Source organism: Heptranchias perlo, chromosome 4, assembly GCF_035084215.1.
Source record: "Heptranchias perlo isolate sHepPer1 chromosome 4, sHepPer1.hap1, whole genome shotgun sequence".
Classification (NCBI taxonomy): domain Eukaryota; kingdom Metazoa; phylum Chordata; class Chondrichthyes; order Hexanchiformes; family Hexanchidae; genus Heptranchias; species Heptranchias perlo.
In genome coordinates this window covers 114,522,345-114,549,078 of record NC_090328.1, presented here as the reverse complement: position 1 = coordinate 114,549,078, position 26,734 = coordinate 114,522,345, and the positions used below count along the sequence as shown (strand labels likewise).

Here is a 26,734-nt window from a genome sequence, read left to right as displayed (position 1 = left end):
GTAATAAAAACTTTTATTGTCACTGGTGCAATTAGTGTAATTTTACCGGTGTGAGTCTCACAGGGCGTTATCACAACTCACGCATAGTACCCATGATTTCTGACTTTTAAAATGGTCAGAAGACCGTGGACAGTACAGGTGCAAATATTCCCACCTACACTTCTGGTGGATGAGATTCCACGCTCGAATCACAGACTTGCAAAGTCAGCCATAATATACCATCGTTAAACAGTTTCAACTGATCTCTAGGGTTGAAAAACAGTAAAGATACTGATTAGAAATAGCTTTGACATTTGAAATCCTATTACAAGTGTCATACATACAATATAAGCAACCAGTGCTCTCAACACTATAGGATCTCTTATATGCTCCTCATCTATATATGGATATATAGATCTATATATGGATATTGTTAGGAAATGGATGGTCCTACTTATAAATTTATAAGTTATTCCACAGGAAAATAGGGTTTGTTTGTTGGCTTTCATAGGAATTAAATGTACAATGAAAACTATTATTGCCAATAATTACACATATACAATGATAACTATTAATAATAATTACACATATATGTTGGGGTACCAGGTACTGGAGAATTCACAGCATTACAGGCTTTGAGCTCGAGAGTTTAAGTTGGCTAAGCCTGGTCGGATTCTGAAGTATCTATTCCAATACCCCTCATTTATACCTTTCTTTCACTCTGCCTACGTGAGAATCTGCATATTTCAAAGTATTACCTCATCCAATTAGCTGGACTTCAGTTTTAACAAGAAAACTCCCCATAACTTGACTCTCACTCCCTAGTTTTCCAGATCTATGACAGCTGCCTTTTCGAGGCTGGAGCTAACAAAGTTTGTTGCCTCTGCTGAATCTCTTATCAGCAAAGACTTCCTGCTTGTTCTGTGTCTGTGCAATAACTTGTTATCATCTAAAGCTCTCCGACTGGAATTCCTTTTAATTTAAACTGTCCTTCTAACAGAAAATTACTGAACAGGCAAAAGCTAAAAGTTAAGAATTAAGCGTTTCCTTACAATATACCTGTTTCTATGGTTTTCCATGAATCTTGAAAACTACGAAATATCTTTAATTTTTTTTCAGGTATGAATGCACACAAAGTATTGTTTCCATGTGCCCATTCATTCATGTGTGTTGTGTCCAGAATGTTGAGTTTTATCTTTTTATTAAGGCTCTGTCAAGTATAAGTATCTTCACAAACTTTATCATGACCTGTCCCCACAAAAACATCAGAGTCACATTCCCATTCTCTCCCTCCTGACTTTAAGGCAATCTGTTCCATAAAGAATCTGTGAAATATATAATTACAGAGTTGCAGAGGAACCTTGTAAATAAAGATGTGAAAAACTGGAACAGAAAAAAAAATTACAGGCCATGAAGGGAGCGTATGGATAAGTATCTTGTAGATTTGCTAGTTCTTTGTAGAAGTTGCTCCTTTCAAGATATGTTTGTTTCAGGATCTCTACAGAGGAAACATAAACTCCAGGCTCTGAAACACAAGGACAGAGAAGGTTAAGGGGAGATTTAATAGAGGTGTTCAAAATTATGAAGGGTTTTGATAGAGTAAATAAGGAGAAACTGTTTCCAGTGGGAGGGGTGTCGGTAACCAGAGGACACAGATTAAAATAATTAGCAAAAGAACCAGGGGGGAGATGAGGAGAATTTTTTTTACACATTGAGTTGTTACTATCAGGAATTCACTGCCTAAAAGGGCGGTGGAAGCAGATTCAATAGTAACTTTCAAAAGGGAATTGGATAAATAGTTGAAAAGGAGAAATTTGCAGGGCCATGGGGAAAGAGCAGGGAGAGTGGGACTAATGGTTTGGCTCTTTCATTGAGCCGGCATAGGCACGATGGGCCGAACGGCTTCCTTCTGAGCTGTGTTATTCTATGACTATCTCAACAGCTGCAATGAGAATGATCTATTAGTCCTCTCGCTGTTTCTAAATCTGAAGAGCTTATGCAGCATGATTCTCAGACAAAAGCTTCCTTTGTAAACCTTAAGATCCTTAGAGAGAAGTTTCTAGCTTAAATGGTGGGATCTGTTACTAACTTTACAATCACTTGGGAGGAGGCTGCTTCCACTTTCAGCAGCTTCCCTCAGTCCCCTCCCCTGACAGAAACAGAACACTCTCTGTTTAAAAGCACATGATCTCTCTGATTATTGAAAATGTTTCAAGTTAGGAAACTAGTGAGGAGAATTATGGCCATTAATAATCTCTGTTACAGAAATACTTAACAACAGTGTTAATTCACTAGGTACTCCTAGACACTCGATAAAAATTTGACCATTTAATCAAAATTGTGCTATAGGCTGTAAGTCTGCTTTATGTTATCCCCTTCATAGGCAGTGGTGCTACTGGATCCCATCGTGTCCTTGTAAAGAATCTCTTCTCGGAATCTTCTGTCTAATCTTTTTACTTTTAAGGTGTCAGCTGTGGCTCAGTGGGGTAGCACTCTTGCCCCTGAGTCAGAAGGTCGTGGGTTCAAGTCCCTCTCCAAAGACTTGAGCACATAATCTAAGATAACATTCCAGTGCAGTACTGAGGGAGTGCTGCACTGTCGGAGGTGCCGTCTTTCGGATGAAACGTTAAACCGAGGCCCCATCTGCCCTCTCAGGTGGATATAAAAGATCCCATGGCACTATTTCGAAGAAGAACAGGGGAGTTCTCCCTTGTGTCCTGGCCAATATTTATCACTAAAACAGATTATCTGGTCATTATCACATTGCTGTTTGTGGGATCTTGCTAAGCGTAAATTGGCTGCCGCGTTTCCTACATTACAACAGTGACTACACTTCAAAAGTACTTCCTTGGCTGTAAAACGTTTTGTGAGGTCCTGAAAGGTGCTATATAAATGCAAGTCTCTCGTTTTACTTTTGCAGGATATTTGTATGTAGCGATTGAATTTGCACCGCATGGAAATTTGTTGGAATTTCTGCGAAGTAGCAGAGTCCTCGACACTGACCCAGCTTATGCCATTGCACACAGCACTGCCTCCACCTTATCCTCACAGCAGCTGATGCAGTTTGCAGCTGATGTGACTAAAGGCATGGATTATCTCAGCCAGAAACAGGTTTGGTTCATTTTTTTTTAAGTTAACTAAGTCATTTTCTTCCAGTGTTTTGCACGTAATTCTGATTTTGTCTACTTTTTAAATTGTTCTATTTAACTATTTTGTTCATTTTTTCATTTGTGGTTCTGAATGGCGGGGGTGAGGGGAACTGGGATAGTGCAGTGGTTTAACACACTGACTCTTTCCCTGTGTGACCTTAGTATGAGCCCAGTACAGACTGATTGGATTAGTGTCTCTTCCTGTTGGTTGTAAGGGTACTACAAGAAATGAGTCTCAACCTCAGATTCTATTAGCTGTGGGTCCACGGAACAAAATATCCATTTTTTCAAGACTATCTGATAGGGGCACAAGATAATTACTTGGTGCCCTGCCTGTCATTTGCTGTCTCTCTAGCCAATTGCAGTGCTCCAACACCATGATTGGTTAACACATGATAGACCAGGGATCAAATTTGGATCTTCCAGGTCAGATGGAGTCTATACCAATAACACACTGTAAATTTATCCACCGGACCATTGGAGGACCCTTTCAAATCTTCAATTCTCTGCCCACATTGTTCTTTCTGATATTGTTTTATTTACACCATCTGGAATGTTTTTTTTAAAAAATGCATGTCAGTCAAAACTGACTTCACTGGGGGTCTGGTAGTTATGGTAGTAAACACGCAACTTCCAGAGTCCAAGTTAAAATCCCAGCAAAAGATATGCAGGCTCAGCTATCCATGGTTTCTGTGGTTCCCAGTCAGACTCCAACTGAACAGCTGTGTGTTACTGGAGCACTTGACCACTGTGACCTCCAGCTAGTCATTCTGATTGATGACGGTGGTGGAGAAGGAGCAGGGGCCACTCTCTTTGTTCCGCAGGGATGGGGGTGGAGATAAAGGAGAGGAATCAGTACAAAAGCACAGCCAGTTTGTTCAACGCACCCATGTAATGCAATCATCTATTGATAGCTCTCTTTATTTTAGTTTATTCACAGAGATTTAGCGGCTCGAAATATTCTTGTGGGAGACAACTATGTTGCAAAGATTGCAGATTTTGGATTGTCCAGAGGGAAGGAGGTTTATGTAAAAAAGACAATGGTGAGTGTAAGAACATACTTGGACATTATAGAATCACATCTGCTGAATTCCAAAGACAGTAAGATTACAGTTCGACTTGCCTTCAGCTGCCTAGGCCCTGAGCTCTGGAATTCCCTCCCTAAACCTCTCCGTCTCTCTACCTCTCTCTCCTCCTTTAAGATGCTCCTTAAAACCTACCTCTTTGACCAAGCTTTTGGTCACCTGTCCTAATACCTCCTTAAATGCAAAACGTTGCAGATGTTGGAAATCTGAAATAAAAGTAGAAAATGCTGGAAACACTCAGCAAGTCGGGCAGTATCTGTGGAGCGAGAAACAGAGTTAACATTTCAGGTCGATGACCTTTCACCAGTTCTGACGACAGGTCATTGACCTGAAACGTTAACTCTGGTTCTCTCTCCACAGATGCTGCCTGACCTGCTGAGTGTTTCCAGCATTTTCTGTTTTTATTTCTAATATCTCCTCATGTGGCTCAGTGTCAAATTTTGTCTGATAAACGCTCCTGTGAAGCGCCTTGGGACATTTTACTATGTTAAAGACGCTATATAAATGCAAGTTGTTGTTGTATGTTTTCTATCTGGGATTCTTCACCTCAGAATTTTTATAATTATTTTTCTCTCTAACTGGGTTTTTCTCAGGCTGAGTACCATTTCCGCAGTGGGATGGTGAACAGGCTGCCTTCTTCCAGACTGCACCAAGTTGCTCATTCGGATGCCCATGAGAATACACCTAGAGTGACCCACCATACATTCTTTCCCACTCACTGGAATTGCAAACATATTTTTTCACCCAGAGGGTGGTGGGGGTCTGGAACTCACTGCCTGAAAGGGTGGTAGGGCAGAAACCCTCAACTCATTCAAAAAGTACTTGGATATTCACTTGAAGTGCCGTAACCTACAGGACCACGGACCAAGTGCTAGAAAGTGGGATTAGGCTGGATAGCTCTTTTGTGGCTGGCACAGACATGATGGGCTGAATGGCCTCATTCTGTGCCATAAGTTTCTATGATTCTATGGTACACCAGCATTCTTAGTGGGTTATTCCTCCACTGTCATGCAAGACAGTAACGACTCTCTGCCAATGCATTTCCAATTACCAACAATCATTGAAGTTACTTTCAAGATTTCTCTGAGAAATTAAAGACAATAAACATTTTTTAAAAATTCATTCTGGGGATGTGGGCGTCACTAGCAAGGCTGGCATTTATTGCTCATCGCTGGTTTCCCCTTGAGAAGGTGGTGTTGGGCCTTCTTCTTGAACCGCTGCAGTCCATGTGGTGAAGGTACTCCCACAGTGCTGTCGGGTCAGGAGTGCCAGGATTTTGACCCAGCAACAATGAAGGAACGGTTGATATATATGTCCACCCCTCAGATAATGAAGCAGTCCGTGCCCACATGCAGCAAGACCTGGACAACATCCAGGCTTGGGCTGATAACTGGCAAGTAACATTCGCGCCAGACAAGTGCCAGGCAATGACCATCTCCAACAAGAGAGAGTCTAACCACCTCCCCTTGACTTTCAACGGCATTACCATCACTGAATCCCCTACCATCAACATCCTGGGGGTCACCATTGACCAGAAACTTAACTGGAACAGCCACATAAATACTGTGGCTACAAGAGCAGGTCAGAGGCTGGGTATTCTGCAGCAAGTGACTCACCTCCTGACTCCCCAAAGCCTTTCCACCATCTACAAGGCACAAGTCAGGAGTGTGATGGAATACTCTCCACTTGTCTGGATGAGTGCAGCTCCAACAACACTCAAGAAGCTCGACACCATCCAGGACAAAACAGCCCACTTGATTGGCACCCCATCCACCTCCCTAAACATTCACTCCCTTCAGCACTGGTGTACCGAGGCTGCAGTGTGTACCATCTACAGGATGCACTGCAGCAACTTGCCAAGGCTTCTTCGACAGCACCTCCCAAACCTGCGACCTCTACCACCTAGAAGGACAAGAGCAGCAGGCACATGGGAACAACACCACCTGCACGTTCCCCTCCAAGTCACACACCATCCCGACTTGGAAATATATTGCCGTTCCTTCATTGTCACTGGGTCAAAATCCTGGAACTCCCTTCCTAACAACACTGTGAGAGAACCTTCACCACACGGACTGCAGCGGTTCAAGAAGGTGGCTCACCACCACCTTCTCGAGGGCAATTAGGGATGGGCAATAAATGCTGGCCTTGCCAGTGACGCCCACATCCCATGAACAAATTTTAAAAAAAGTCATGATGGTGTGTGTGACTTGGAGGTGATGGTGTTCCCATACACCTGCTGCCCTTGTCCTTTTGGGTGGCAGAGGTCGCGGGTTTGGGAGAGGCTGACGAAGAAGCCTTGGCGAGCACGTTCAGCAATGATTGGCATGCAGAGGTCAATTTGTGGAAAATCTGCTCCCCCTGTGAAATCTCGCTCAATCAGAAAATGGGACGCAGAGATCAGTGTACCCATTTCATGTAGCTCCAGATCTTTGCAACATCAGAAGCACCTTGAATTGCGCAAGCTGCATTCTGTGCCCAATTCTCCGTTCTGCAACTTCCAGTCAGCAAGATTCCGCACCAGGAGAGGAGTCTTCAATAATTGACACGTCACCCTGTAGATGACCCGTGGGTGAAATCTTCTGAGAAACCCACACCACCGAGAGGTGAATTGGAAAACTGCGGGTCTTGAGAAATATTGTTGTTTTTTCTTTTCTTTTATTTACAGTAGAACGTTAATAGAAACATAGAAAATATGAGCAAGAGTAGGCCATTCAGCCCTTCGGGCCTGCTCCGCTATTCAAAATGATCGTGGCTGATCGTCTAACTCAGTACCCTGTTCCTGCTTTTTCCCCATATCCCTTGATCCCTTTAGCATTAAGAAATATATCTATCTCCTTCTTGAATACATCTAATGACTTGGCCTCCACTGCCTTCTGTGGTAGAGAATTCCACAGGTTCACCACTCTCTGAGTGAAGAAATTTCTCCTCATCTTGGTTCTAAATGGCATACCCCGTATCCTGAGACTGTGACCCCTGGTTCTGGACTCCCCAGCCATCGGGAACATCCTTCCTGCACCTAGTCTGTCTAGTCCTGTTAGAATTTTATGTTTCGATGAGATCACCTCTCATTCTTCTAAATTCTAATGAATATAGGCCTAGTCGACCCAATGTCTCCTGATACATCAGTCCTGCCATCCCAGGAATCAGTCTGGTAAACCTTCATTGCACTCCCTCCATGGCAAGGACATCCTTCCTCAGATAATGAGACCAAAACTGCACACAATACTCCAGATGTGGTCTCACCAAGGCCCTGTATAACTGCAGTAAGACATCCCTGCTCCTGTACTCAAATCCTCTTGCAATCAAGGCCAACATACCATTCGCCTTCCTAACTGCTGGCTGCACCTGAATGCTCGCTTTCAGCGACTGATGTACAAGGACACCCAGGTCCCGTTGCACCTCCCCTTTTCCCAATCTATCACTATTCAGATAATCTGCCTTTCTGTTTTTACAACCAAAATGGTTAGCCTCACATTTATTCACGTTATACTGCATCTGCCATGTTCTTGCTCACTTACCCAACTTGCCTAAATCACATTGGAGCCTCTTTGCATCCTCCTCACAGCTCACATTCCACCCCAGCTTTGTGTCGTCTGCAAACTTCGAAATGTTACATTTAGTTCCCTCATCCAAATCATTGATATATATTGTGAATAGCTGGGGCCCAAGCACTGATCCCTGCAGTACCCCACTAGTCACTGCCTGCCACCCGGAAAAAGACCCGTTTATTCCTACTCTCTGTTTCCTGTCTGTCAACCAATTCTCAATCCATGCCAGTATATTCCCCCCAATCCCATGTGCTTTAATTTTGCACACTAACCTCTTCTGTGTGACCTTATCAAAAGCCTTCTGCAAATCCAAATACACCACATCCACTGGTTCTCCCCTATCTATTCTACTAGTTACATCCTGAAAAAACTCCAGTAGATTTATTAAGCATGATTTCCCTTTCATAAACCCATGCTGACTTTGTCCAATCCCGTTAATGTCCTCCAAGAGTTCTGTTATCACATCTTTTATAATAGACCCTAGCATTTTCCCCACTACTGATGTTAGGCTAACTGGTCTGTAATTCCCTGTTTTTTTTCCCCCTCCATTTTTAAATAGTGGGGTTACATTTGCCACCTTCCAATCTGTAGAAACTGTTCCAGAGTCTATAGAATTTTGGAAGATGATCAACAATGCATCCACTATTTCCAGGGCCACTTCCTTTAGTACTCTGGGATGTAGATTATCAGGCCCTGGGGATTTATCAGCCTTTAGCCCCATTAATTTCTCTAGCACTATTTTTTTTTTACTAATACTGGTTTCCTTCAGTTCCTCCCTCTCACTAGACCCTTGGTTCCCTAACATTTCTGGGAGGTTATTTGTGTCCTCCTTTATGAAGACAGAAGCAAAGTATGTGTTTAATTGTTCTGCCATTTCTTTGTTCCCCATTATAATTTTCCCCAATTCTGACTGTAAGGGACCTACATTTGTCGTCACTAATCTTTTTCTCTTGACATATTTATAGAAGCTTTTAAGGTCAATTTTTATGTTCCCTGCTAGTTTACTCTCATACTTTATTTTTCCCCTCTTAATCAATCTCTTTGTTCTCCTTTGCTGAATTATATGATTACAGCCATTTATTTTTTCTACTGCTGTTTTTCTATCCTAATAGGGAAGACTTCCAGTTCGATGGATGGCCATTGAATCCTTAAATTACAGTGTTTATACAACAAACAGTGATGTGTAAGTTCTTCTTTACGGACTTCATACTACGAATGTGCCAAGGTCCCCGTTATGTTGACGTGTTTTCTTATGCCATTCTTTTCAAAGCAACTGCTTAACGCCTACTGATTGGTCCTATTTCCCAAAAATGTATAAACAGCATAGTGACAGGTGAAGACCTTACTATAGGGAGGTCAATCTCTTGCTCAAAGTTGAAGTTGGTGAATGGCCAAAGGCACCAGGAAAGAAAAATCAGTGAGAAACTAATAGGACAAATACTCTCAAAGTAAAAAAAAAACATAGACAAGATACGGGAGAGTGTGGGTGAACTGGATTGATGTCGCGTTTAAGACAAAGTTCTACCTGCAACTTTGCACACCTCAGGGATCTGTGTTGAAATTCAGCTGAGACGGATGGGATGAAAGTTTCCCTTTGCTGCTGGCTGAAAGAGTCTGATATGAAATGAATCTGGGCAGCTTCAACTCAGTTCGTAATGGGCATGATTTCATAGCACTATCCCTAATTTGGCACTAAATTAGCAAATGAACTGAGAAAGACCAGTGTAGAAAATTGAAAATATGTTACATTGGTGCAGTAAAGGGTGATTTCCCAAGGTTGGGATTTAATTAGATTGTTGAGGCAACGTATAAGGAATTTTACTCTGCAGATGGCTGCACTTTACTTAATGTGGGAGTGCTTAACGCTGATACTGGGTGACAGAAATGGAAAAAAAATAACTCATTCCCCACCATTGCATCCCTCATCCTGATTAGCACAAAAATGTTTTTTAAAAAAGAGGAGTGCTCGAAAGAATGAACTGAGCATTATCAAGGCTCTGTACTGCCAGGAAAGATCGATTTCACCTCCTTGCATTGACAGAGGCCTGGGAATAGGTTCCCTATTGATTGCTGGCTTGGCTGCTGGAAGAGAATGTGACGTGAGATAAGCAAAGTGAGCAAGGAGGCATTTTGTAAGAATTAGTGTTTTTTTTAAAGGAACGAGGTACCATTTGCCTCGTTATATATGGACCATGCAGATAATGGGGTAGATTTTCACCTTCACTGCCTGGGCAATAATCTAGTGGAGTGGATTGACCATCCTGTGTAGAACCTGCCTGATTCTCATTCCAGGCAGTTCTGTAAAGGGTGGGCAATCTGCTCCACTAGACAAAAATCTACCCCTATGTGTTGAAAAAGTAAATTTAAATTTACTTATCTGAATTTGAAAGAGGGTTACAGTGTTTCGTCCTCACGGGAACTGGTTATTGTCTTATACATTCATAACAAATTGAAGTTATTGCTTAATTAGACTGCCTCAATATATGTAGTTACGTAAATTCATAAAAGAATGACTTATTTATGAATGTGTTTACATTATTAACCAGTTACAAAAACATCTCTCACTCATTGATTGTTTTCTGTAGATGGTCATATGGAGTTCTCTTGTGGGAGATTGTTAGCCTAGGTAAGGAACTCTTCATTATAACCTATTCATTTAGCTCTGTAATTTCCACGTAGACAAGTGTGTAACTTTCGGGAGATCCGTTACACACCTCGCCCGTTACACACCCCATCCGTTATAAGCCATTGAGTGCCCAGTGGCAGGTTTTTCTGGCCATCAAGCTTGGCGTGGTGTGTAATGGGCTGGGCGTGTATAATAGGCTGGGCGTGTATAATGGGCGGAGTGTGTAATAGGTGGGTTTATAGTGGGCGGAGTGTATAACGGGCTGGGTGTGTAATAGGTGGGTTTATAGTGGGCGGGGTGTATAACGGGCTGGGTGTGTAATAGGTGGGTTTATAGTGGGCGGGGTGTATAACGGGCTGGGTGTGTAATAGGTGGGTTTATAGTGGGCGGGGTGTATAACGGGCTGGGTGTGTAACAGGCGGGCGTATGATGGGCGGCTAATTCAATATCGCCCAATTTACACCATTGCCCAAAGTTACAGTTACCCCCAGTGAGTGCCCAACATGTAAAATCCTAGAGCTCATTGAGTAGCTAATCTGAATTAATTTCTTCATGGAGACTTTCAACATGTTAAACAAAGAACCGCTAACAGGCGGAGACTGTTTAAGGCAGGTTCATGTCGATTTTTTTTTCCATGAGTTAAGATTGGCAGTGCTAAAATACTGTAATCTGATTGGTTCGTCTGTTAATACTAAGCATTTCTGGTCATCAAGTATCTGAAAGTCATTTGATAATATACTAACATGACACGGTTAGTTCGGGCAAGGGTTCCAGTGATACGGTGAATTAACCCTTTCTTGTTCTGTCTCTGGTCAGGTGGCACACCCTATTGTGGGATGACCTGTGCTGAACTCTATGAGAAGTTGCCCCATGGATACAGAATGGAGAAACCTCTCAACTGTGTTGATGAAGTGTAAGTTTGTCAAATCCTTTTCTACTGGGTCACATGGTGCTGCCGATGTGGTCTGTTGCTCCTGAACCTTCGGTGCTTAAATAGAACGTAACTTGTTTAGCTCCACGCCCTAGTTGGAAATGTTTATGGGAAACACGGTTAGTACTAGAATGTGGGCTGGTTTATACTGTTCTTTGCTAGTAAATTATAGTTTTTTTTTTGGTTTGAGCACTGTGCAGTTTTCCATCGAGGGGAGAATTTCTGCAGGTGCCTCCCGATCTCCTGAAATAACTTCAGTGGAAGATCAGCGGAAGCAATTGAGAAGCAGCGTAAACAGCCATTAAAACATAATTTCTCTACGGCTTCCGTGGATCTTCTGCTGAAGACCCCTTGGAAATTCCAGGCGATCATGTTTTGTAATCTCAAGGAACTCCAGTGATGATAAGGGCATTCTTGTGACCCTCCATATTTGCTGTAATTTTAAGGCTGATTTTCTCCTCTTGTAAATTATTTTCCTATTTTTCTTCTTTCCACCAACTCCCTGTCCCTCGAAGCAAAACTCCTTCAAACCATCCTGTGTCCTGGCTGAGGGAGTGGGCAGATGAACAGTCCCAGGATTTTGTTGATGTTTTTCACACAGTAGGAATTTCCTCGTGATATTCTTAATTTTCCTGTGGACCATTTTGCTTTATTAATCTCACTTGTACACGTAAGGAAATCAAAACAAAATTACATCCTCCTGCTAGTTTTGCTTTTAAGAGCTTTGTGAAAATATGCTTATTTTTTATTGGATTAATCTGCTTACTGGCTTCCCATTGCCTCATGTATGCTATAATCAGGAGATAGCCTGATTACATGGAATTACATAGAATTTTACAGCACAGAAACAGGCCATTCGGCCCAACAGGTCTATGCCGGTGTTTATGCTCCACACGAGCCTCCTCCCTCTTCATCTAACTCTATCAGCATGCCCTCCTATTCCTTTCTCCCTCATGTGTTTATCTAGCTCCCCCTTAAATGCATCTACGCTATTCGCCTCAACTACTCCTTGCGGTAGCGAGTTCCACATTCTAACCACTCTCTGGGTAAAGAAGTTTCTCCTGAATTCCCTGTTGGATTTATTAGTGACTATCTTATATTCATGATGGTTGGAACAGAAGTGATACAGCTTAAGGCTGTTTTAACTTTACATTCAACCGAAACAGCAAATGTAGTAATGTGCTTGTAATAAGGCATTGCTGTTGTAAACAGTGACATGCAATTCTTTCAGATATGAATTAATGAGACAGTGCTGGCGTGAAAAGCCTTATGAGAGACCGACATTCGCTCAAATTCTGGTGTCACTCAACAGGATGCTCGAGGAAAGGAAGGTAAGTCTGTGCAGACTGACTGAGATACTTCAATAACCCTCACACCCAGAGGGGAGCTGCACGCAATGGGAGCATGTGCTGGACAATCGGGGTTACAATATTGTACCCTTATTTCCGACTTCATAGAATCATACAGCACAGAAGGAGGCCGTTCAGCCTACCGTGCCTGTGCCAGCTCTTTGAAAGAGTTATCCAATCAGTCCCACTCCCCTGCTCTTTCCCCCATAGCCCTGCAAATTTTTCCTTTTCAAGTATTTATCCAATTCCCCTTTGAAAGTTACTATTGAATTTGCTTCCACCGCCCTCTCAGGCAGCGCATTCCCGATCATAACAACTCGCTGCGTAAACAACTTTCTCATCATTTCCCTTCTGGATTTTTAGCCAATTGTCTTAAATCTGTGTCCTCTGGTTACTGACCCTGCTGCCAGTGGAAACAGTTTCTCCCTATCAAACCCCTCATGATTTTGAACACCTCTATTAAAACTCCCCTTAACCTTCTCTGCTGTAAGGAGAACAATCCCGATTTGTACCCACTTCCAGCATGGTTTCTCTGTTGACAGCCCAGGATCGCTGAATCGCCCCTTTAATGTCATGTGTTTTTCTGATTTGCTAGTGCATAGGATCCATAACATTTGTTGTGTTTCTGCATTCATTTAGACCTATGTGAACACAACATTGTTCGAGAAATTCACCTACGCAGGCATCGACTGCTCTGCTGAAGAGGCCGGATGAACATTCTATGGGGCAACAACGCTCATGAAAAATGAACTCAATTGTGTTTTGTAAACTTTTGTAAAATACAGAATTGCCAACACATACTGTGCACTATATTATATTTTTGATGTGGAAATATGAAAGTGATTGGCAAACCTTAACCGAACAATCAGTGTAAGTTCACAAAGAGCCAGTGGCGCCATCAAGGCCAGTCTCAAAACCGGTTACAAATCATTATCGTTGCTTTTATATTTTTTATTCATACTTTTGGATTTTTTGGGGTTATACATGGTAAATGACTACATCAAGGATCTGTTTGGGAGGAGTTGCCGAGGTGGATATTTTGGATATTCACATCAGTGACGATGCAGTCATTAATCTAAAAGTGCTTCACGTTTAATTCTGTGTGTGTTACTCTTCTAAACTGCCAATGAAATGAGCAGTAATAGTGTTTAAACAAAGATATTCCACTCACACATCCACACAGGCCTTGAAATTCTGCTGTAGAATAATAGGCACAATCACCTATATTTGCATCTGAAATTCCTCTCTGTTACTTTAGTGGAGCTTTTAATCCATGTATTTTATTTTAAAATAGCAATGCGAGGAATTGAAATGAACATCTTAGGTGTTTGTACTTTATTATCCCACCTCGTAATGTCAAGGCCATAGAGAAAAAAAAATCAACAGGGAGACAAAGTAAATAAATGGATAATAAAATTAATTGTAATGCTTTGTAATTGTTTGATTTTGAAAGGAGTCTAATTGGAGTCAGTTACTCATTAAATTGAACCTTGTTTTTGTCAAAGAAGGAGCTAAGTGCGTTTTTAGCCGAACTGTAGGGCTGATTCAAACCTGGAGAAAGGAACTGTATAGTATTTAAATGTTGTTGTGTCATTTGAGAAATGTCTCCATGTTTGCCAGGTATTACTTTGTATATAGTTCTTGGAGTCTCCATGTTAACCATGAATAAGAAACAGTATAGTTTGTAGTTGGACTCTCGTTAAGCTAACAGTTTTGATTATAATGGTAGAGATTTGTTTTGGTAGCCAATCCAATGACTAATCTATAACAATCCCCCTTTGTTAAGTTTGTAGTAATTTCTGTGCAGCTTAAAAATCACTTCTGCTTATTTCAGTGGTGGTAGTGTATGCGAGTCAGAGTTAACATTTACTATAAAAATGAGGTTCTGACACACAGCAAAAATGGATAGTGCCAGGATATTAGTTTCTAACAATTATTAAATGCTATTTGATATTTTTGGAACCTGTGAATTTCAACCCAATTTTATCAAACAAAAAACCCATATCCTCCTGCTCTTATTTTGAAAGAATGTGTAAAAAAGAAAGGTTATTAAATGCCTGACTCTCAGTAAAACAGGCCTATTTACATTTACAGCAATTTATTAATGGTAGTATAGCCATATGTACTCAAAAGGTATTATTTTTAATCTGCTTTCTTAATTATTGTATCAATATTTGTCTGTCTGGCTACCTAATATGCATGTGTGCCATTACACCTAATTGTAAGTATTCTCTCCAAGTTACAAGCTGCATAGATACCTTAGCTGAATGCTAACTTTGGAAGGAACCTTTTGTAGCAGTATGGAATGAGATATATCCATGTGTGACACTTGTTAATCATGGCTCTAACGTTCTTGGAGCTATGCTAGATTTGATCATTCTCCTGAGAGAGCAGCTACATCTCAAAGTTCTTTTTGGAAAGATAATAAATGTTTTCTTTGTTGTTACCAAGTCACTGCGTTTCATCTATGTATACGCACTGAATTCCTTTTGAACAGAAAGCTTGTTTGCTAGGCAAAGTTACTGTGTTGAATGGAGGCAGGGTTGCCAGCCCTCCTGGATTGTCCTGGAATTAAAGATTAATCTCCTGGAAACTGCTGCAAGCAAAACCCAGGAGAAAAAAAATCAATGGAGCATTGAAAGTTGTGCTTTTTTAATTTTCTTTATTTTTATAACTAATAAACAATAAACAGACTATGGGAACAAAGACTGCTTGATTGGAGTCAGGAGGTCATGTGATGAAACCTCCAGGAATACGTCCAACCAGAGTTGGCAACCCTAAATGGAGGCAATAATAAAACAGGTTGTACACTGCGGAAGGGGCAGTCTTTAGTTGTTTGAGTCAGTATTGCTGAGATTACTGCCTGCTTTACCCGTCCATTTCATAATGGCAGAGACTCTGCCGTAGATCCAAAGCTGAATTGTTTCACGATGTGTTTGAATTTAGTTTCACTTTGCACAGGATTGTTATTCTTAAAATAATAATTATGACTTAAAAAAAATTAAAACCAGATCTGTGTTCCACGGTACGCTGAAGTGAAGAGTTTGCTCGAGTTATAGACAGGTAAAATAGATCTAACTTGGAATTTATTATTACATTGAATGATAGAAATTACAGTACAGAAGGAGACCATTTGCAGCATCGTACTTGAGCTAGTGCTAGTTCTTCAGCTGAATCTAACTACTGTAAACACTTTCCCTGGAAGCCTTTCTGTTCAAATACATGGAGATCAAGAGCATGCTACAAAAAGCGGCTAGACAAATTAACAAGGGCTTGGCAATAATTTATATGGTACATTTAACAAAAGTTACCCACAGATCTAAAATAAGACTGAGCCATACAAATGCAAGTGGTCTCGTAACACTATAATTGGCCCCTCTGTTCCAGATTATGGAAAGGGAAAAGAAAAGTACCCAGGGTTCTTGTGTTGATTGAATCCAGTCACTCCCACTCAAAGCTGTGCCTTCCTTCATGGTCATACAGCTTTCCAACATTCACTGGGTAGGTTCTTGCATGAAGAATGGCCATTTGGGTAAATTACTGGATGGCTATTGACATTATTGAGCCAAATCCCAACATTTCTTTAGGAGAGGAAGAATAAAGAAAATTGGGAATGGGGGAAATCGGTAATAAAGAGATTCCCTTCACTCAATGCAAGATTCCCCAGTGAATAGGTATCCTGATACCAATCCCACTCTTCAAATGAGCACTAGATGCATGAAGTAGTTCAGCTTGACTGGCCTACTTACTTTTCCCTTCCCCACCGTCTGAGGAAATGCAAAGACCATCAATTCACCATGTTAAGAATAGCAGTGATAGGTTTTGCATCCTCGCTCCCAGTGGCACAGTGCATTGGCTTGCTTGCACATGCCTCACCAGGACAACATAGGACTTAATGGAGACAAATCATAGTTTTTCTCATCCAAAGCAGGGCTCTTACCAGGCATGTTATTTGTTATACCTTGGTGTTTTCACACTCTATCAAAGCTCAAAAAACTTCAAGAATAGAAACTAAGCGCAGTTGTCTGCTGCCTTGCAAGGAGCCTTGCTATACTTGAAGTTTGAGTGTTTATCTGTGCTTCTTTTCCTAGGACATTACAAGGCCGGAGTTGCCATGGGCCCTGATGACGATGTATATTACACACAGAGGTAGCTATATTCAGCCCCTTGTATGGCACAGCGCTCAATCCCAACAGAAGGTCATAGGAGAAACAAAGGCCAAAGTCCCTGGTGTTGGGCAAGTGTCCAAAAGGTGTCCTGGAAAAGGCGGAGATTTGAAGAATGGGTCTCAACCATCAGAGACCTCACATGATGTGAACCTCCAATATCAGAAGCGGCATCTGAAAGGAAAACATACCCAGCAGTTTAGAAACTGTTTCCCTGTGGAAGCCTATTATTTACTGTCAATTATAGTGTGCTTAAGATCAAAGGATACTTACAGTGAACTTAAATATTGTAGGGAAAAAATCCAACATCCTTATTTATGTGCCATGAAACCAAACATTTCTATTGGAATGAAATTATAACCAAACAACAATAACAACAACAACTTGCATTTATATAGCATCTTTAATGTAGTAAAACGTCCCAAGGTGCTTCACAGGAATGATTATCAAACAAAATTTGACATCGAGCCACATAAGGAGATATTAGGACAGGTGACCAAAAGCTTGGTCAAAGAGGTAGGTTTTAAGGACCGTCTTAAAGGAGGAGAGAGAGGTAGTGAGGAAATTCCTGAGATTAGTGTCTAGGCAGCTGAAGGCACGGCCGCCAATGGCGGAGGGATTAAAATCGGGGATGCACAAGAGGCAAGAATTGGAGCAGCAGAGAGATCTTGGAGGGTTGTAGGGCTGAAGGAGGTTACAGAGATAGGGAGGGATTTGAAAACAAGGATGAGAATTTTAAAATCGAGACGTTCCCGGACGGGGAGCCAAAGTAGGTCAGTGAGCACGGGGAGTGATGGGAGAATGGGACTTGGTGCGAGTTAGGATACGGGCATCAGAGTTTCGGATGAGCTCACGTTTATGGAGGGTGGAAGATGGGAGGCCAGCCAGGAGAGCATTGGAATAGTCCGGTCTGGAGGTAACAAAGGAATGGATGAGGGTTTCAGCAGATGAGCTGAGACGGGGCAGAGACGGTAGTAGAAACTCTGAACACCCCTCACAATTAGCCTGGTGTTGGAACCTATCTGAATGACTCACTGACCAGCTTCAGGTATTGCCATTCTAGTTAGACGTTCTCGTTCTATTTTCCCTCCCAATGTAGTTTTTCTTCTTTCAGCTTTTTTCCTAATTGTCTTCCCTTTTCTCACCACCTCACCAGGATTATGGTTCCATGGTTATGAGCAGCATCTGCGGTGCCTCACCCACGTGTCCACTTGTTCACATGTGACGGTGGCAGCTGGTCAACCTGACCGCGCTCGAGGCTGACTCTATCCTCATCCGACATCTGCACAAGTGCACTTTTCCAGTGAGATTCACTGGTTAGAGACCAGGAGTAAGAATCCAGAGTGCCTTTCCCTCTTTCTACCCAGGTGGGCTGGTACACACTGTCAATGTCTAACCTCTGCCTGGCCCAGGCCACAACATTCACTATAAGAACATAAGAAATAGGAGCCCCTCGAGCCTGCTCCGCCATTCAATAAGATCATGGTTGATCTTCGACCTCAACTCCACTTTCCTACCCTATCCCCATATCCCTTGATTCCCTTAGAGTCCAAAAATCTATCAATCTCAGCCTTGAATATACTCAATGACTCAGCATCCACAGCTCTCTGGGGTAGAGAATTCCAAAGATTCACAACCCACCGAGTGAAGAAATTTTTCTTCATCTCAGTCTTAAGTGGCCAACCCCTTATCTTGATCTGCCCCCTAGTTCTAGACTCTCCAGGCAGGGGAAACAGCCTCTCAGCATCTACCCTGTCAAGCCCTCTAAGAATTTTATACAATTCAATGAAATCACCTCTCATTCTTCTAAACTCCGGAATCTGTGACAATCTGGCCTGTTTGGCTAAAGGAATTTTACATTGAAGGAATAGTCACCAAACAGCAGGAGCATAGAGCTGACACCATCAATGACATTCTCTAATAGAATGACGGAAACCTCTGGAAAACTAACAGTGTTGGAGTCCCACATTTTCATAAGTATGGTGATCCGTCATCGGGTTTCCATTTAAATTGAAAGGTGCAGAGCTGGGCTGTTACTTGCTCCTTACCCATGATCCCTGGATTTATGGCCTCCAATGGGCCTTGATTTGGGGAACCCACAAAATCAATGAATCATAAATTGTCACAGCACAAAGCGTTGGAGCATAAGAACATAAGAACATAAGAAATTGGAGCAGGAGTAGGCCAATCGGCCCCTCGAGCCTGCTCCGCCATTCAATAAGATCATGGCTGATCTGATCCCAACCACAAATCTAAAGAACACAAGAAGTCGGAGCAGGACCCGGCCACATAGCCCCTGGGCCCTCTCCGCCACCCACAGGGCATTGACCGATCCGAACTCAGCTTCATGTCCAATTTCCTGCCCGCTCCCCAAAACAATGTTTTTTCCTGTGGGGCAAACATGATCAGGATTTTGTTATATTAGGATTTGGCTGATTGAGCTGCATTCACAGTACAGGCAATAAGTTAGGGAAACCATAGAATGATAGAATCATTCAGCACAGAAGGAGGCCATTAGGCCCATCGTGCCTGTGCCAGCTCTTTGAAAGAGCTACCAAATTAGTCCAGCTTCTCTGCTCTTTCCCCGTAGCCCTGCAAATTTTCCCCCTTCAACTATTTATCCAGTTCCCTTAGAGAAACCAGAATTCGATTGATTGACATTTACAGAGCAAAGACGGCCAGTTAGTTAAAGCAGCAGACGAATTGATCGCATTGAAGGTCAAGTGCCTTGTTGCAGAAAATCAAATGGATGATATGTCTCAGAAGCTTAAAGAAACAACAAAAGGAAAAGTAAGCAAACTCCTTCTGGTAGGCTGAGTGGGAAAATGCAAGATGTGGTTTAATGGAGGTGTTCAAAATGATGAGGGGTTTTGACAGTGTAGATAGGGAGAAGTTGTTTCCAGTGGCAGGAGTGTCGGTAACCAGAGGACACAGACTTAAGGTAATTGGCAAAAGAACCAGAGGGAGATGAGAATTTTTTTTATGCAGCGAGTTGTTATGATCTGGAATGCGCTGCCTGAAAGGGCGGTGGAAGAAGATTCAATAATAACATTCAAAAGTGAATTGGGTAAATACTTGGAAAGGAAAAAATTGCAGGGCTATGGGGAAAGAGCAGGGGGAGTGGGACTAATTGGATAGCTCTTTCAAAGAGCTGGCACAGGCACAATGGACCAAATGGCCTCCTTCAGTGCTGTATGATTCTATGGTACGGTGTTGAGTGGTACAATCCAGGAAGGGTCCAGGTTCAATCACAGGTCGTGCAGAGTTAACGGATCTAAGGATAGTGGTAGGGGGTGCATACAACTGACGTCAGTGCTCTTGGATGACCCAGAGTTCCCTGATTGCTACCCAGTGTCCCCAACTGGTGGTTATATGGTAAATGCAGGATTGGGTTCAGATGCAATGATCTCCTTGGTTGAATTGCATGCTAAAAGTTCAATGTATAGGTTCACTATTAAGAATAGTCAGTTGGGTAGATGCCGAAATATTGCCTCACCCTTTAAGAGTTAGTGGGGGTAACTTTAACTTTTGGCGTTAGTGTAAAACAAGGGATATTGGATTGCCTTCCCGTTATACACTCCACCCGATACTCCATTGCACTCTTACTATTACCCCCAGTGTCTTTGAGGGAGCAGAGAGATAAGGAATGGGGAGACCAACAGGAACCAGAGTTGAACCTGCAGTCCCCTACATCCCACTCCTGGTCAGGCTGTCCATTGATTGCACAAAACAGAGGGCGAGATAGGGATAAAATCCAAAATTACAGGGCATGACGAGAGAAAGTGTGCGATGATCGAAGGCTTGGGCAAGAAAATAACCCGAAGAAAACTTAATCCAACAGAAATAAGTTCAAAATTGTACACAGTTAGAAAAACTGGATTAAAATGGCTTGTATAAATCACAAAAGTGTTTCTGACATCCTTCATTACATTAACCTGCTTTATAAATCCTCCCCAAATAATATAAATGTAAAGCACATTTACCAGTAATGACTTACCTCTATCATCACAGAACTGAACTTCCATTCCCCGTGGATTCTGTAATATTGTACAATTAGGAATAGACATGAACTGAGAGAGCCTGAGTCTTCCTCTGTAATAAAGTGAGCTGGTTGCTGATTCCCTTCGACGTTGAGGCTGGGCTCTTCCTCCTATTGTTAGTCAACTTCAAGCCTCTTTCCTGTTTCTGTTCTGACTTTGTAACCTGCCATCCTTTTTCCTCTTGATATCGCGTTTCTTGTGCAGAGCTCTGCTTTTTGCGAAACTTTGTTCTCTTGTTCTTGAACCACACCTAGAAAATCAAAGGGATTGGAATGTCTGTTTCTCAAGGAGCCAAAAATCCCTAACCTGTCATCACACTATTTGTAAAATTAAATGAGATCCTGTCCAATTCTCTGCAGCATATGATTAGGCTGTAAATGGCACATCGTACATACTTTGGAACGACCGCATGCTACATGTGTGGACTGCTGACTGACATAATGCAAACTTTTATGGACCATTACAATAGTATAGCACAGCTCACCTAGATCACCCTCTGTCTCTGAACAAATGGTTACAGCTCATGGTTTTGTGCCAAAGGTATCTGTGACAAATCCCGAGAATTTCTACATTTAATGTGATTTGCTACCCCAAATACTGCAATTTTTGCATAAACAACCCCATAGGCAGCTAAAATACCTTTCTCTGGTCAATAATCAATCACTTGTCTTAATCATGGGATTGGATTCCCAGAGCTCAATCTGGGAGGCAAACTTCTTTCCATTTCTATTCACCATGAGAAAAATAAAACCCAAGAACTGCTAACATAAAACGGCCCTTTATTCTAACACCAATTACTTCTTGTTAAATCACATATTTCAAATAGTGTGGTGAACCTGTGGTGAAGTATCTCGCCCGAGTGGACATGTATCAGAAATTCAATGGCACACTGCCCACAATTTTTCCAGTATGTGCCTGCAGTGGGCAAGAGAGCTCGCTATGGTCAAGGATGCTGATAATCTACCCTCTCATCTCCACATGCATGCATTTCTTGTAAGGTTTTCCAGATGGTAATCAAGAGCAGGAACCCTGGGCCTAATTAGGGATCTATCCCTAATTCAAGGGCATTGAGGTGAATTGAAGCACCCCAAACATTGGCTCAGCTGAAAATAGTTAACGGCACAATCCAGGAATGGAATTTGAGACCTGTGCGATTTAGATGGTCATTGCCTAAGCCGACTGCACCATTGGGGTAGGCGCTTGGCATCAGCTTTCAGCTAGAACCATCTGGAAAGGTACCCACATGTGTTGTGGGCAGAAAAAAACTGAATAATATGGGATCCTGGGCTTTATAAATAAAGACATAGAGCACAAAAGCAAGGAAGTTATGCTAAACCTTTATAAAACACTGGTTTGGCCTCAGCTGGAGTATTGTGTTCAATTCTGGGCACCACACTTTAGGAAGGATGTCAAGGCCTTGGAGAGGGTGCAGAATAAATTTACTAGAATGGTACCAGGGATGAGGGACTTCAGTTATGTGGAGAGACTGGAGAAGCTGGGGTTGTTCTCCTTAGAACAGAGGTGGTTAAGGGGAGATTCAATAGAGGTGTTGAAAATTATGAGGGGGTTTTGGCAGAGTAAATAGGGAGAAACTGTTCCCACTGGGAGGAGGGTCAGTATCCAGAGGACACAAATTTAAGGCAATTGGCAAAAGAACCAGAGGGGAGATGAGAGAATTTTTTTATGCAGTGAGTCGTTATGATCTGGAATGCGCTGCATGAAAGGGCGGTGGAAGCAAATTTAACAGTAACTTGAAAAAGGGAATTGGATAAACACTTAAAAAAGAAAAATATGCAGGGCTATGGGGAAAGAGCGGGGGAGTGGGACTAATTGGATAGCTCTTTCAAAGAGCCGGCACAGGCACGATGGGCCGAATGGCCTCCTTCTGTGCTGTAAGATTCTATGTCCTAAGGTATTAGCAGGTGTTAGCGTATTCAGTACAATACTTTAGAAATCATATTTTGTATTTTACAGATAACTATTAGAAGTTTCTTCCTGAAAGGGTGTTGATGTGGATTGACAGGGAAGTTTTCCACAAGTATCTCTTTAGTGGAAGAGGAACCGTATCAGAACCAGATCTAAATGTGGACACAGTTCCAGATGCTAATGGATTTATTCATCATTGCTTATTACAAAGAGATTGCTTAGGGCTTTACAGGACTCTACTGGTACCTGCCAGTTGGTCCCCGAATGTGAGGGTATGTGGAGTCGGTCTGTGCATATCCCGCTGGTGAAGACTGTACTTCGAGGACAATGTGCGAGAGCCATGCAGGGAAAAGCTCTCAACGATGTAATCATTCATCAGGTTCATTCCCCAACATCAATCCAATCTCAGAGACTCTTCAGGGAAACCTAGATGGGCGGGGTGTAAATAAAGTATCAGTTAGAAAGCAACACAGATATAACAGTGTAGTAGGAGGGTGTGCTGCAGTGTTGGAGGTGCCATCCATCGGGTGAGATATTAATTCGAGGCCTCGACTGCCTTCTCAGGTGGATGTAGTAGATCACATGCTACTATTCGAAGTAGAGCAGGGGAGTTCTCCCTGGTGTCCTGGCCACTATTTATCCCTCAACCAATATCACTAAAAACAGATTATCTGGTCATTATCACATTGCTGATTGTGGGATCTTACTGTGCACAAATTGGCTGCCAGGTTTCCTAGATTACAACAGTGACTACACTTCAAAAGATCTTCATTGGCTGTTTGGCGCTTTGGGACGTCCTGAGGGTGTAAAAAGCATTATAGAAATGCAAGTCTTTATGGATTTTCTGTCTTTAATACATGCTAACAACTCACCCACATCTGCTATTCATGGTCTGCGATAACTGTGTATGTCTCACTGTGAACTCCTATGCTGCAAGGCTGGTAAGTCATATATGTCTTATAGTACACCACTGGGATTGTGTATCAATTGGTTATTGAAAAGCATAGGTTTATTTGTCCGATGTCTCAGTTGGACTGGTACAAATACTGTTCATCTTCCTTACAGTGCATGTCTTCCATACACATGACATAGAGTGTCTGTGATATGTATGTGTCATTTTTTCTTTCTATTAACCTCTGATTACAGGGTACAATAGTCCTATGGTTGTGGTACTGGACTAGAAACTCCGGTTGTGAGCTCCAATCCCTTCACGGTAAGTTGCGAAATTCAATAAATCTGTAATTTAGGGGCTGGCACCAGATAAAGGCCATAAATGGCTGTAATGGGTCGTCAGAAGAACGTTATGGATTCAATAGCATCCTTCAGGGAAGAGAGCTGGCAGCCCTGCCTGACCTGGGCCTGCCTGTGACTCCAGTCCCATACTCTGGGATGGATTCAATGCCCTCTGAGCAACTAGGGATGGGCAGGAAATAAGATTTTGCAATAACTACAGTGTTGCCCACATTCCAAGAACAATATTTTAAATAGTCTGAACTATCAGTGATTGAAGGAGTGGTATTTCTTAAATGGTGTTCTTTGCAATATGGTTATTACTGCTGCAAATTTACTTAAGTCTTGCTACTCAAAATATATCAGCCAGTTAATCTCACACAGAATAGTACTTCTTAGCAGCCTGTCAGAGCCATTTTTTGGAATGAGGATTAGATGATTTTTTTTCATGGAAGGACTTTATTACAACTAAAATAAGCTGTTGCTACAGCACAATGCATTAAATAATCACTAATTAACCCAAGTAAGTGGAAGTGGTCACACAGAAACGCTTAATGCTTATAGATCAAATGATGCAATAACTGAAGATATTAAACCCTTTGCTCAGGAAGATCCCAAAAGCTTTTCCTAATGGACTTCCAGCCTGGGGCAGTCTCTCGGCTCTGGGAATCTCACACTATGGTCACTAGACAGTAGATCCTCAGTTTTTTTTACTGCTCCCAGGATGATCATGCCCAGAATCACACTTAGACCCTAAGTTCAAATCTCAGGTTTCACTGATCTCCAAATTAGAAGGAAACATCAGGTGACTTTACGTTACTCTGCATGGAAGAGTCAGATATTCATCACAAATTTCCAACTATACAAATTTACTTGTGACTTTTTATTTAGAAGTAACTTGGCACTGACTCGAAACCATTTGTACAACCCACCAAATGAGACTAGTCTCCTCAGAGAATATTGGGGGAAATGATGACAGCACATCCCAATCACAGTCAGAACTGGCTTTCAATTAAACAGAATGATTAATTACCTGTCTTACTGTGAAAAATTACAAGAATGTTCAGTGATCTCGACCTGGTGAGTGGGATGAATTTCTGAATTTAAGTCAACAAAATAATCAAACAGACATCAGTATTTTGCGGTCACTTTAGCAAATTCTAGCAATTTCTGTTAGTTCTTTCATATTCTCTACATTGAGATAATTAGTGATTCTACAGCTACCTGTATATTGACTGGCCTGTCAAACATACGCTGACCTGTACAGTAAGTGATCAGCCCAGTAAATGACACAATGACCTATACAGTAACTGACCAATCAGATAAATCTAAACAATCACCTATAAAAGTAACTGACCAATCAAGTAAGCACTGATCTGTATAGTAACTAACGAACCATTCAGATAAAGGGTCAGAACCGCACAGAAGCTGAACCATACAGCAAATGACCAGTTATGTACCTTGAATATATAAAATCACAAACTGTCACTAATTTGAATAGAAGCAGACCAGTCAGATTACAAAGTTACTCACCCGTCAAGTCAATTCAGTCAGGAAGTCTTTGCTTTACTTTCCTTTTCTTCACTGCAGGGAATGAGTCTTTTTTAAAAATTCATTCATGGGATGTGGACGTCGCTGGCAAGACTGGCATTTATTGCCCATCCCTAATTGCCCTTGAGAAGGTGGTGGTGAGCCGACTTCTTGAACTGCTGCAGTCCGTGTGGTGAAGGTTCTCCCACAGTGCTGTTAGGAAGGGAGTTCCAGGATTTTGACCCAGCGACGATGAAGGAACGGCGATATATTTCCAAGTCGGGATGGTGTGTGACTTGGAGGGGAACGTGCAGATGGTGTTGTTCCCATGTGCCTGCTGCTCTTGTCCTTTTAGGTGGTAGAGGTCGCGGGTTTGGGAGGTGCTGTTGAAGAAGCCTTGGCGAGTTGCTGTGCATCTTGTAGATGATACACACTGCAGCCACAGTGCACCGGTGGTGGATGGGGTGCCAATCAAGTGGGCTGCTTTGTCCTGGATGGTGTCGAGCTTCTTGAGTGTTGTTGGAGCTGCACTCATCCAGGCAAGTGGAGAGTATTCCATCACACTCCTGACTTGTGCCTTGTAGATGGTGGAAAGGCTTTGGGGAGTCAGGAGGTGAGTCACTTGCCACAGAATACCCAGCCTCTGACCTGCTCTTGTAGCCACAGTATTTATATGGCTGGTCCAGTTAGGTTTCTGGTCAATGGTGACCCCCAGGATGTTGATGGTGGGGGACTCGGCGATGGTAATGCCGTTGAATGTCAAGGGGAGGCGGTTAGACTCTCTCTTGTTGGAGATGGTCATTCTCTCGCACTTGTGTGGCGCGAATGTTACTTGCCACTTATGAGCCCAAGCCTGGATGTTGTCCAGGTCTTGCTGCATGCAGGCACAGACTGTTTCATTATCTGAGGGGTTGTGAATGGAACTGAACACTGTGTAGTCATCAGCGAACATCCCCATTTCTGACCTTATGATGGAGGGAAGGTCATTGATGAAGCAGCTGAAGATGGTTGGGCCTAGGACACTGCCCTGAGGAACTCCTGCAATGTCCTGGGGCTGAGATGATTGGCCTCCAACAACCACTACCATCTTCCTTTGTGCTAGGTATGACCCCTGCCACTGGAGAGTTTTCCCTCGATTCCCATTGACTTCAATTTTACTAGGGCCCCTTGATGCC

General features: G+C 42.3%; 1 protein-coding gene and 1 long non-coding RNA gene across 3 annotated transcripts in view; one reads left to right on the top strand and one right to left on the bottom strand.

Annotated features, from left to right (window-relative positions):
- The window catches only part of tek (TEK tyrosine kinase, endothelial), a 75,651-nt gene extending 60,534 nt beyond the window's left edge, over positions 1-15,117 (top strand). For both annotated transcript variants that reach the window (XM_067983476.1, XM_067983475.1), the window contains exons 18-24: positions 2,900-3,090; positions 4,058-4,171; positions 8,874-8,944; positions 10,347-10,387; positions 11,204-11,300; positions 12,550-12,649; positions 13,307-15,117. In XM_067983476.1, the coding sequence (XP_067839577.1) occupies positions 2,900-3,090; positions 4,058-4,171; positions 8,874-8,944; positions 10,347-10,387; positions 11,204-11,300; positions 12,550-12,649; positions 13,307-13,381 (689 nt within the window). In that variant the 3' untranslated portion in view covers positions 13,382-15,117. The remainder of the gene's footprint in view (positions 1-2,899; positions 3,091-4,057; positions 4,172-8,873; positions 8,945-10,346; positions 10,388-11,203; positions 11,301-12,549; positions 12,650-13,306) is intronic.
- A 192-nt stretch (positions 15,118-15,309) lies between these two features.
- LOC137321195 (uncharacterized) lies at positions 15,310-21,066 on the bottom strand. Its single transcript, XR_010962737.1, has 2 exons — positions 20,831-21,066; positions 15,310-17,007 (listed from the first exon to the last, which is right to left on the bottom strand). It is a non-coding gene; the product is annotated as an uncharacterized lncRNA (long non-coding RNA).
- Positions 21,067-26,734: the final 5,668 nt, after the last annotated feature.